A 13,301-nucleotide genomic window follows, 5' to 3' on the forward strand; every position below is an offset into this window, starting at 1 on the left:
AAAGTGTACCCCAACACCCACGGCATTGAGACATCACCGCAAGACAATAATGATTGATGGCATGGCAGTTATCAATCGCATTTTCAGTGAAACGACACTGGGCACGTACGGATCAATTCCTATGCCAGGTCCAGTTTATTCCATCAGTTACTGGTCGTCGGATGGGAAGATGTGAAAGCAAAGTGAGAAGCATTTGCCGATAATTAAATATGCCCGGCCATCTGTCCTGCTGTGATCCTGCGATAGGTGGAAAGGATTACCGCCACCGAATATCCGCCTCCTTGGAAAATTAAGAAACAAAACATGCAAGAAGAAAGATCTAGTGTAAGGGTACAAAAATAGGATCTCTTTCTTAGTTCCGGAGACAAATTTACAGTCGGAGGCACACACTGCCGTGTGCAGCATAGTTTCCCATTCTAATATGGATTCCCATAGAACATGGGGCAACTATGCTGCTCACGACAGCACAGTGGTCCAAAATCCTACGTACTTGGTTGACTATCTGAACCAAAAGACCGCGTGAGGAGCGATAATTGCACTTTCTTTTAAATCTATGCTTGAAAGCTTTTGTAACTGAAATTCGAGAAATAAATAAAGTTTGGTAGATAGCCGTAATTTGTTTGTTCTTATTTTACATGAAGAAAGTTAAATATATAAAGTGAAACAGATTCTAACAATACAGTATACTGTTCATTTTAACTTATAGTACAATACATGAACTGCATCTTGCATTGTTAAAAATTTCTTTCAAATTTATGGTTTAACAGCTTTGAAACAATTTGGCGTACAATTGACCGTGCAAAAAATGGATAATATGTCTACACTATGACATACAGTTTTGCGAAAATTTTGTTCGAGAAAAATGCTGATTTTTTATTGTAACCTAACTTAACCGCCTATTCACCATATTGTGATTTGGCCCATTACAATATGCCAAATGGGTAACTACAATATACTCACACTACCACATACTGTAGAGACGTATTACATGTGATATTGTTTAGGCATTGTAACATATTGTTGTGAACAATATGCGAGATAGTACACTTACAGTTTACGATTATGCGGGGACTTCTGCAGGTATTTCTTAAAGTTTCCTCCGAAATTTTCTGTTGATATTCCACCAGAAGTGCATGCAGAAGTCATGCAGAAATTTCTCCTACGATTCTTTCGGGAATTCCTCCAGATATTTTTCTTCATTATTGTCTACAGGATTTTTTTCATGGATTTCATCAGAAATTCTTCCGGATATTCCTCAAAATTCTTTTAGAGATTTCTCCAGGAAGTTTTAAATAAGGCATGTCCACTTTTTCAAAAATGTTCTCAAGTCCACTCCCATTTTTTGATTAGCATCCAAAATGAAGTAACTGGTCAAAACTTCAGCCAAAACCATTGAAATTAAGAGGCCCAAAGCATGATTGCCTCCGAAAAGCTAGTTTTTAGGACACATTAGGCTTTGACGAATTATTATAATTTTCGCTCAACTCCTACATCATTGATGCCAAAGAAGCAAATAACCAGCAAAAGCAGTTGGATCTCAGTCAAAATATAGGAGTGGACTGGAGAATCAGGGAACATTTTTTTTTTTAATTAGACAGGCCTAAGGCCTATTCTACCTATATTCCTTCAGGAGTTTGATCAAAATGTTTTTTGGGTTGGCATCACTGCTCCCAGTATCGTGTGTATTATAGACACACGGAAAAGGCTGTTTATAGATTAGAACACTCTGAAATTTAACGCTGAATTCATCATACAACAGACCCATTGACTTCAAAAGTTGTTTTTTCTCGTCCCTCAACATTTTCTCCAATTTTCACAAATCACACCCCTTTTCCTCAACCATACCTTCTCAAGTACATCCATTAAGTACGTTACGTCAAAATTGGAAATTTTTATACGGATTTTTCCGTGACGTACTTAATATTGGATGGCCCCTGTTTTGTTTCACGAACCCATAACCTTTTTATTTAATTCAAAATTGACAGAAAAGTGTCCCGATCTTATCAACCTAAAACACTATTATGATCTACTGAATACAGCATACTAAGGGAATGTCCATAAATTACGTCACAGCGGGGCGGGCGGGAAGATGCAGCAAATTGTGATGACCCATTAAATCTGCAGAAAACTTGTAAAAAAAGTGTGACTAGTGAAAGCAGCAAAAAAAGCATTTTTTGACGTAATTTATGGACGATCCCTTATTCGAATTTCTTGCTACGTCACTGCTTCATGAAAATAAAATAACAAAAACATATATATTCATACGTTTTTGAATTTTGATATATTTTTATATGTGACTAGCTGTCCCGGCAAACATCGTACTGCCTGCCTACTGTGTTTTTTGACATGCAGCTCCATAGGGACGTCCCCGGCGAAGTCATCTGTATGGGAGCCCCCCGTTCCAGAGACCGGAGAGGTCCCGCACCAAGCCAAGAACCTTCCCCGGCCCCAAAAATACCCACATACAAAATTTCACATCGATCGGCCCAGTAGTTTTCGAATCCATGACGGTCAGACAGACAGACAGACAGACAGACAGACAGACAGACAGACAGACAGACAGACAGACAGACAGACAGACGGAAATCCATTTTTATATATATAGATAGATAGATAGATTCGATTATCCGGAAAATTCGATTATCCGGAGTGAAATAAAAATCGATACTCCGGATAATCGAGTCCGACCTGTACTATGAAGGATATGCGGCACAGTTCGCTTTGGTTGCATAACTTGTAGGCGTAATATACACTGTGCTGTGAAAGTTGGAAGGAAGGGAAACGAATTTTTGCAGTTCGTTTCTGGTTCTAGCGATGGCTATGAACATATGAATATGCATGACTTAAATATGCATGTATATGTAGAGAAGAGAGAGAGAGAGAGAAAGTGAATAGAAAGATACAAAGTAGTATGAAAGGGACGATCCAGGGACAGTGGTGGAAAGCATCATGCGCTTGTGACGTGTTTTTTGGTTCGCATCAAACACAATCTTTGCTCACGCGCTCGCGATCCTAAAAAGAGAGAACGGTTCACGATTTCCCGGATCGACGAACCAACACAAAACAAATGTCGAACGAGCAGAATCGCAGTTGGTTCGCCAGAAGGATCACAATGTAGAACACTTGGTTTGTTGCCATTTTTTGTACACTTAAAGGTAATTAGTTGGGTGTTTTTTGATTATACTGGTCAGGTACCAATCCAATAAATGATATCGACGAAAAATATTACCAAAATTTGATTTCATTACAGAAATATCGGCCGCGAACCTCTAAAATAAAAAAGCATCGCGCTTGCAAAAGATGCGATGCACTCGTTGGCGTTCGTGTCGTACGATCGTGTGCCACAGACGTACGAACACCATCGCACAGCAAAGGTTTGCGATGCGATGGCATTTTTTTGTAGCGCGTAAGCACACGTTCGCGATCAATTTCCACCACTGTCCAGGGATTGAACCCATGACCTTCTGCATATGAATTAGAAGCGGTAGCCACTAGACCACCAAGCTCTGCCATACATATACGGCATCAAACACAAAGGGTCAGTATGATCTAATAGTAAAATGAATTAATAATTTCCGAAGAATCTCGTCAAAACTTCAATATACTTATGTAATCAATTAGATAAGGTTTATTGAAATAATGATGGGAAATGATAGAATCGACTGTACTTTTGGGGTAAATCACCAATAGGGTCCTAAAACTAATGACAAAATTCAGTTTTTATTTAACAAGTATGGTATTCGGATCGCAACTTTTACCGAACTCGAAAAACGAAAGAGTAATGAAAATGTAATCGAAATATGTAAAATAGTAAACAATTCTAGTTTGACATTCGAAGTCGACCTTGGCGTGATGTATTTCGACATTTTTCACACTGGGGATTTGAAGATGTTTATCTGACACGCATGGTAATAATAAAAAATACTCAAATCTAGAGTTTAAGCAAAGAACAAAAATAGAAAGAATGCCATCTGTTGTCGTTTTCTATGTAAACGACAAGCGACTAGACAAATGGCGCTCTCTAAGCGTATCAAGGTGAAAGCTCTCTGTATTAGTGTTCGTGAATTATCACAAGAGAAGATGATGTGCGTATGTTTTTGTATCCGCACACAATCTGCAACACACACTACCGCTAGGAGGTTAAATTTTCATCCGTAGATAGCGCTGAAAATTTCACTTTGGGGCGAAATTGATCAGCATACAATAGAATAGCAAATTGCCTTCTCCACTAAATATTGAACTTCTGATCACAAATAACGCATCAAAACTCTTACAACTAAATAATTCGGTTAGAAATGACAAATTTAAATTTTGAAATTGACCATTTAACGCCTGAAGGTATGCAATTTCCTTTGGAATAAACGAGTTCAATCACAATAAATCACTTTTTTAACTAAAACTGAAACTTTTAAAACTGTTTCATATCCAAAATAGCTGCAATCAAGGTTCCACAAAAATGTGAAAACAAAAAGTTTACAGGAACTCCTAGTGGCAATCGATTGTTTAGGATCAATGGTTTTGGCTATATAAGAATCACATTGAAAAATCCATAAAAATAGTAATACAAGAATAACTTTTTCCAAAAACTGAATTTTCACAATCATCTATGGGCATCTATGAACTAGTTGAGATAAAAAAAATTATGATCATAACGACGTGCAGGAATTGCTAATATGGAATAACAATTTAGTCCGCGAATGATCAATTTAACCCCGCTGATCAATTTGACCCCGGTTTACGGTACTCAGTTTTATAAAAGTGAAACACGTGAAAATCGGTGGGAGCTAAGAAGGTTAGTGTCACTTCTAGGTCCAAAGTTTCCTGGGATAGGACACAGGCAGTTTCCCCGTATGTCCTCTGACCGTCATGCTTAGGCTTAAGCGCTTTTACTCACTATTGCAGTGTATAACCAAATTATAAGAAAAACTTCTGTCAGAGTAACCCAATGAAATTACATAAAAAAACGGAACAAACTCACCAAATCATCATCATGTCAAACCAAAACCAGGTGAATTTCGGGTGTCACCAGGCGTTGTGACACACCCAGCCATTTACTGTGTAACTTCCAGGGATAGTTGCCATATTTGAAGACGTCATATGTAGAGTGGGTCAACGCTGTATGGAGAAACTTTAAATTTGATCGCATCCACCCGGAACAAAGGTTTTTCAATCTGTATTGGCGTCCAAAATAACTGTGCAAAATGTGGAAGGGATTGGTTGCGTCCCCGTATTCCGCATTGCGATTGAAATTTGTATGGAATTTAGTATGGGAAAACGTACTTTTTTGAATTTTATTCATAAGTTGAACTGATGACGTTAAAGTATAGCCTAGGATATGCCGATAAACTTTCCTGAAGACCGCAAAGTGATCCGACGCTTGTGAAAAAAGTTATTCGCTTGGTAACTTAGGCCAAAAATTGAGATTTTATTATTGATGTTATTCCTTTACATGTTAAATGTTAACCCTCTAATACCCAAATTTTTGATTTTGATCTAAATATCTTTTTTCATCATCTAAAATCGATTTAAACATGTTTTGGAAGATGATTCTTCTTAATTCTCGATTTAGTGATTTTCGTTTTTTTTTATTTTTCTAATTTTTATTTTTGAACATCCACACACTTTTATATTTTTCCTAGAAGCCTCTATGGGATACGGATTTTTTTAGACGAAAACATTTTGAGATTTTAAGATTATTGTTGAAATATTTTTATTTTAAAATTTTTTCAATGAAAATTTTATTTGTCGTGTAATTTTAAGAAAAGTAATTTTAGAGTGTATTCGACTCCCTTAAACTATTCTACTATGATAGAATGATTTGGGAAAAATCTAAAATATGTTAATTTTATCGATTCAATACAAAATAATCAATGATTTCTTAAAGGTGACTAAAACATCAATATTTCAATGATTTTTGAAAAATGTAAATACGCTTTAGAAGACACCAAAAACCATTTTAAGATATACAAAACAGTCCTAAATATCACCCAAAAATATAAAAATTTTGAGTGTCCACGAAACAAAAATTACAAAAATGCTCAAACTATACCCCGTCTAAAGGCGGGATTGGGTATTAAAGGGTTAATAATAATAATAGAATAATAGAATAATAGTCTTTCCAAGTTTAAATGGCATCCTTAATTTTAGCACTCGTTTATCAATCATCAAGCATCAGATACTCTCATATATCCTTTGGTAATGGCAATCGGAAAGTGGTCCTATTATTTTGTCGTATCGTATATCTGCCACTTTTGCTGTAGTAAACAGAACTCAGTCAATTAAATACAAATCCAAATTCACGTAGCTGACACGTAGCATGACAACTTTCAAAATTTCGGTCAAATCGGTTCACTAGAAGCCGAACATCACATCGTCAAACTTGGCCATTTTGTATGAAAAATGGCTGGTGGTCTTATCCTTTTGTCCGACACTGTAGTTCCTCAGCGGACAAAAGGACTATACATTAGAATAAGTAAATGAAGAAAAAAACTTCTGCTAAAGCTTTGCCTTCTTTTAATTCTTTGAAGAAATTGAAAACAGAGTATTCAAATCTTCTTTAAACAGTGGGTTTAGAGCAGAAATAGGAAGAAGAAGATTTGCAAATATGGGTCCAAGTGTTTTTAATCAAATACCGGATAGCATTGAGAATTCTGCTTCGATTAGTTTGTAGGTATGGCAAATCACATTAAAAACAATATCAATAACTTTATTATACATTAGTAGATAGATAACAATAGCTAGTTCAACCAACTGCTAAACACGACCCTTCAAAAGAACATAAGTTCATTAGGAATCGTGTAAACTAGACTACTTTAATTCTTTGTGAAATAAATGAAATGACATGAAAAAATCACATCGAGATATAATCCAAAATGGTTCGATTCGAGATATGATTTAGATATTCTCGTCTACCCAGGTTCAGTTTTGAACGAGAAAACTGCTAATGCGGCACACTGTTCCTATTATGGAGGTAAAATTTAATTTTGGTTCCTATTATTGTTGGGATTTTGGAGGATAGGAACAGTACCGCAACAATAGGAACACAGCAGCTAAAATATTAAGGAAAATATTTTTTAAAGTAGGTTTTTGCACAAATCATAATTGAAGCATAATACATCTATTAAAAATGGCTTTTGGTAACATTTCAGTCGAAAAAGTGCTCAAATGCCACTACCGCAACAATAGGTACTACCGCAACGAAGGGAACAATTACCCTAGTAGGTCTTTCAGATTTTAAAGAAAATTCCGCAAAAAAATCCCAATACGATTTCTCAAGTAATAGCCTACCAATTCCTGGTGGTATAAGAATTTCCAAGGAGTTTTATTTAAGAGTTCCAGGAAAATTCTGAAGGAAAGCACGTTTGATCGCTTGATTTCGAATAGTATAAATTTGGCAGAGTAGAATTACTAATGACCATAATCTCATACCAAATCATTATTGGTGTCCATTCTGCGAGAAGCTGCTTTCTCGTGGACACACTATCAGTCATTCCCGTGTGCCACCAAGTCGGAAACGTTCGCTCGTTCCAATGCTGGTGATCGTCAGGCGCGTGTCCCGGTATTCGACCTTGTTCACCAGTACACCTCCATCGGCAGTTGTGCCGTGACATTTCTTCTTTTAACGCGGAACCGCCTTCGTCGTCGTCGTCACCGCCAGAGTCGCCAGACACAAGCACAGGCGATCCATCATCATCGCATCGTCGTCGTACACGGGTTCCCGGTGGGGTATACATAGCCACAGCGGCAGCTTTCCTCGAATTGTTGCGCTCTTGTAGTTGTTGCCCCTGTCCGTGGCGGCGGAACTACCACCCACTACCGACCACCCTCGCTACCGGCAACTCCGCACGAGGAGGAAATTATTGCGCGTGATATGATAATTGCGTTTCATTTTCTCCGCAAATCCATCTTTCGCTTTTTCTTGCAATGATACCTGGCACCTTTCTTCTATTCGCGTGGTTTCCTTCCGAGCGATGTACTGATGTTAGGTACATTTTTCCCCAGTAAATATCAAATTCACGGGTTGCCTTTCTTTTTGGTGCGATTTGTTTTGCTGTGCTGCAACCACCCCCAAACGTTTCGAAATTTCTGTCACTTCTGCCGCGCTGCAACGCACAGTGGCTAATTTCGTCATTTTAGCGCGCTTAATTGATAACTTTTTAACTATGACGTTTAGCTTCATGGTGTCTTCGAGAAAGTTTTTCACAATAACAAGGAGCTTCTTTTGAACTATTGTGAAAAATGATCAATCCCCCTAAAAGTGAGAGAGAAAATTTATTTTCTAAACTTTTTAAGATACATGGTTGATGTCTTCACAAAAGTTGTAGAAAATATTGTTTGGAGCAACTTTGCCGAAAACGCCAAGTTTGTAACACCGTTATTTTTCAAGATACGTTAAGTTTTTTACCATCAATGCCTTGAAAAAGGGTTTTTTTCACGCAATACTTTCTAAGACTTGATTCTACATTTTTCGTATGTTCTACAAAGTTATAGATAATGGTAAAATACACAACTTTGCCGAACATGACTTCCCGCTAATTTCAAAACTAAAATAGTTATAACGGTTTAATAGTTTTTTTTGGGCCATATTTCAAGCATATGAGTAATTCTCACTGGGACCGGCCCACTATTTACACATTCATTTATTTAGTTAACATCAAATTCATGATAATACTGAATCAACAATTTGCCGCCATAATACTCGATTTGCAGCTGCAGCTCTCCAACGTCGGTCACGCCCAACACTCGCCAGATCACGCTCCACCTGGTCCGCCCATCGTGCTCTCTGCGCTCCACGCCTTCTTGTACCAACCGGATGGTTAGCAAACACCAACTTTGCAGGGTTGTTGTCCGGCATTCTTACAACATGCCCTGCCCATCGTATCCTTCCGGCTTTGGCCACTTTCTGGATGCTGGGTTCGCCGTAAAGTGCAGCGAGCTCGTGGTTCATCCTTCTCCGCCACACACCGTTCTCCTGCACGCCGCCGAAGATCGTCCTTAGCACCCGTCGCTCGAAAACTCCGAGTGCTTGCAGGTCCTCCTCGAGCAACCACCGGTCTTATTAACGTCTTGTACATGATACATTTGGTGCGGGGGTGAATCTTTTTTGACCGCAGTTTCTTCTGGAGTCCATAGTAGGCACGACTTCCACTGATGATGCGCCTTCGTATTTCACGGCTCACGTTATTGTCAGCCGTTAGCAAGGAACCGAGGTAGACGAATTCTTCTACCACCTCGAAAGTATCCCCGTCTATCGTAACATTGCTGCCAAGGCTTGTCCTGTCTCGCTCAGTCCCACCTACCAGCATGTACTTTGTCTTAGCCGCATTCACCACCAGTCCGACTTTTGCTGCTTCGCGTTTCAGGCGGGTGTACAGTTCTGCCACCGTTCCAAATGTTCTAGCAATAATATCCATGTCATCCGCAAAACAGACAAATTGGCCGGATTTCGTGAAGATCGTACCCCGGCTGTTGAGCCCGGCTCGTCGCATAACATCTTCCAGGGCGATGTTGAATAGTAGGCAGGAAAGTCCATCACCTTGTCGTAGTCCACGTCGAGATTCGAATGAACTGTTCTGCACACCGCCCATCGTTGCTCTTATCAGTCTGGTAAGCTTCCCGGGAGAGCTGTTCTCGTCCATGATTTTCCATAGCTCTGTGCAGTCGATACTGTCGTATGCCGCTTTGAAGTCGATGAACAGGTGGTGCGTTGGGACCTGGTATTCACGGCATTTCTGGAGGATTTGCCGTACGGTAAAGATCTGGTCCGTTGGCGACCGGCCGTCGATGAAACCAGCTTAACTTCCCACGAACTCATTTACTTTAGGTGAAAGACGACGGAAGATGATCTGGGATAGCACTTTGTAGGCGGCATTCAAAATGGTGATCGCTCGAAAGTTCTCACACATTAACTTGTCGCCTTTCTTGTGGATGGGACAGATTATCCCTTCCTTCCACTCCTCCGGTAGCTGTTCGGTTTCCCACTATTTACACCTTGTCTTTAATAATGCTCGAGGTGGCGATTTTCTGGAAGTTCTTGTCAAAAAAGTAAGGATAATGCATTTGGTTACTCAAATTGATGGACCCCTCGTTAGTTAGAGCCACAACTTTTTTTGAGGACCCCTCGATTTTGGTCAAATGGTGGCTCATTTAAACCGTTATAACTCGAAAATTTCTCCAAAAACCACCTCAAAACGAAATGTTGTTGAAATAGAGGAAAGATAGAGCTACTATTGACAGTTATAAAAAGTTGGGTCGGCCATATTGATTTTGGTCGCCATCTTGGATTTTTATACCAAAACTTTTTTTCACCATGTTGGCAACCACCGATTTTCAAAATTTTTGCATCAATTGAAAGCTGAGACATTTATACATAACATATCAAAAAAAAAATCCTATCGAAAGTTATATGCAATTTTGTAAATCAAGCCACATGCATAAAAGGAAATTTGCATATAATTGCCTATAGATAAGTTACATATGCTTGAAATATCGCCCAAAAAACTATAAAAACTGTTCTAACTATTTTATTTTTTGAAATTAGCGGGATGTCACGTTTAGCAAAGTTGTGTGTTTTACCATTATCTATAACTTTGTAGACTATGCGAGAAATGTAGAATCAATTCTTAGAAAGTTATTGCGCAAAAACCCTTTTCAAGGGACGATGATAAAAAACGTAACGTTTCTGGAAAAGTAACGGAGTTACAAACTTGGCGTCTTCGGAAAAGTTGCTCCAAACAATATTTTCTACAACTTTAGTGAAGATACCAACCTTGTATCTTGAAAAGTTCAAAAATAAATTTTCTATATCACTTTTAGGGGGATTGATAATTTTCACAATAATAGTTCAGAAGAAGCTCCATATTATTGTGAAAAACTTTCTCGAAGACATCATGACGCTAAACGTCATAGTTAAAAAGTTATTAATTAAGTGCACTAAAACAGGCCTGCCCAACCTTTTTCGGCCGCAGGCCACTGGTGAAACTCCATACTAGTCAACGGGCCAGAAAAAAAATTCAATAATGATACATTTTTTAGTCTTTTCTGAGCATTGCCAGATAATAGGAAAGAACTTTCATAATTTTTAAGATGACAATGACGCGTTTTTTTTCAGTTTAATGTTTCTAATGAAATTTTAAAACTTTTTTGAAATTTCTTGCAGAATATTGGAGCTCGGAACAGTATTTTGGAAGTTTCAATGACATGTTTCTATTGTACCAGACAGAGCTATTGATTGACACAAAAATAAAATCTCTGAAATTGTGGAGCGGACCTGGTGTGATGGTTGGAACACTAGACTGTCACGCCGAGGACCTGGGATCGAATCCCACTCCCGACAAACTCGCAAAAATGGGAGTTCTTCCTTCGGAAGGAAAATAAAGCGTGGGTCCCCGAGATGAACTAGCCCAGGGCCAAAAATCTCGTTAATACAGATAAAAAAATCTCTGAAAGCTTCAAAAATTGTGATTTAATTGTTCATGTTTCTCTAAAATTACTCGAAGTTTTTATTTTGTTTTATAATCTTATCAAGAGAAATTTCACAAACACATTAATAATGTTTAACAGTAAAACAGTACATTCTAGAAACAGTAAAATTATTTTACTGTTAAGAATCTTTTACTTCATATCTGTAGGAAACTCAATCCAAATGCTTCCATATTTTTAAACCTTTTGAAATTTTTACAAAATACACTCTAAAAAAGTCATTTTAGTTTTTAAAATTATTAAAATACATTTCTAAGGAGAATACTCAGAATTATTATTATTTTTCTCCAAATATGTAGCGGGCCGCGCAAAATGTCCTCGCGGGCCAGATCCGGCCCGCGGGCCGTACGTTGGGCAGCCCTGCACTAAAATGACGAAATCAGACACAGTGCAACGATTGTTTACCGCAAAATTTAAGAATTGCACAATGGTCTCAAAGTTATATTAAAAAAGACAAAATATACAACGTAAAAACTTTGAATACAAAACTCGACGAGTTCTAGAACATAAAAAAAATTACAAAAACATGCAAGCAAGATTAGTAATGCAAGATAAATTAAATAAGCGTATAATGTAACAATCACGTGAAGTAGGTGATAATGACTAAATCGCTTAAAATAGGAATTGTTCTACCGTATTTTATTGACATTTTTGTCATCCTGAACAACGCTTTTAAACCATTTTGCATTGCCTAGCTAGAAGGAAATGATAATTCACACACCCCGAAGCCGCACGTCGTCGTCATCGCTATGCAAGTCATTGTTTGACTCTCGCTGTTTTTTTTTTTGCGAAATCCGCTACTGCATTGCCCATTCGGTTATTGAGCTCTTCCGATAGAAGTGAATCACCAACAACGCTGCACCGCACCGACACGGGAAGAGTTCGATGCCACGAACAACAACGCAGTAGCGTTGGATGCTGGATTAGATGGTTCTCTCTTTATGACAGTATGAGATCATCCTCCAAATGCTTTGTGAGATCCGTACCGTGTTTGGGATTTTCCCCTCCCAGTAAAGGCTGTAAAGAACGGAAATCCCTCGCGAACCGGTATGTCAGTTTACGATTCTTGGAAGTAGGTGATGTATCGCCTGTCAATCTAAGGGTAGTTTAAAGAAAACGTTGTTGACAGTTATCATAATCCAATCAGGTACATGGATATGACTCCAAACAATTATTTTTAAAACTTGTATTGAGTCGACATGTTTCAAGTTCCGTAAACGAAATTCTTACAAGAAACTGCTACATTTTGTAAAAAATGCTCAAATGGCTAAATTTGAAAACTTTTAATCCGGGGTGAAGTTCATCAACCAGTGACATATCATTCTAAGAATGGAAAATTATTCAACAAACTAAATTTAATGATGCTGAGTCTAAATAAGTTTTTAAAATTCTTACAATTGGTGTATTTTGTACGTTAAAAATAAAACAAAGTTTAGTAAGTTACAGAATGACCCACATTGAACACCTAAAAGTAGACAATTTCTTTGAAAATCGTCCTACTTTCGCAAAAATATACTACTTTCAAATAAAACTTATATGTTAACATCAATTTTATATCAAAGTTATGTTCAGTAAGCCTACCATGAGTAAATAGAAGCACTTTGTGAGCCATCTGATATACAAGGCGTTGAAGGGAGGGGATTTTTTGAAAGGCAATCTTTTCACCGAGTTCTAATACACATCCAAAAAAGTCGATATTTTTATGTTAAATCTGTCAAAAATTCTTCAAATACTGGGTGTTAGGTTCCTGAGTGCAAACTTTTTAAAGGGTGATAGAGGACCATAAATGGTGAAAAAAATTGTTCCACGCATATGGTCAA

At 37.9% G+C, this 13,301-nt stretch overlaps 2 protein-coding genes across 3 annotated transcripts in view; both read right to left on the minus strand.

Moving 5' to 3' along the window:
• The window catches only part of LOC134289966 (uncharacterized), a 269,170-nt gene extending 259,380 nt beyond the window's left edge, over positions 1-9,790 (minus strand). Inside the window, exon 1 of the mRNA XM_062856828.1 lies at positions 8,634-9,790. Coding sequence (XP_062712812.1) covers positions 8,817-9,638 — 822 coding nt within the window. The 5' untranslated portion in view covers positions 9,639-9,790 and the 3' untranslated portion in view covers positions 8,634-8,816. The remainder of the gene's footprint in view (positions 1-8,633) is intronic.
• Positions 1-13,301, minus strand: part of LOC109413710 (dual specificity tyrosine-phosphorylation-regulated kinase 1B) — a 295,072-nt gene that overhangs the window by 257,064 nt on the left and 24,707 nt on the right. The gene's annotated exons all lie outside the window — the stretch shown is intronic.

Source organism: Aedes albopictus, chromosome 3 (genome assembly GCF_035046485.1).
Source record: "Aedes albopictus strain Foshan chromosome 3, AalbF5, whole genome shotgun sequence".
NCBI classification, from domain to species: Eukaryota; Metazoa; Arthropoda; class Insecta; order Diptera; family Culicidae; genus Aedes; species Aedes albopictus.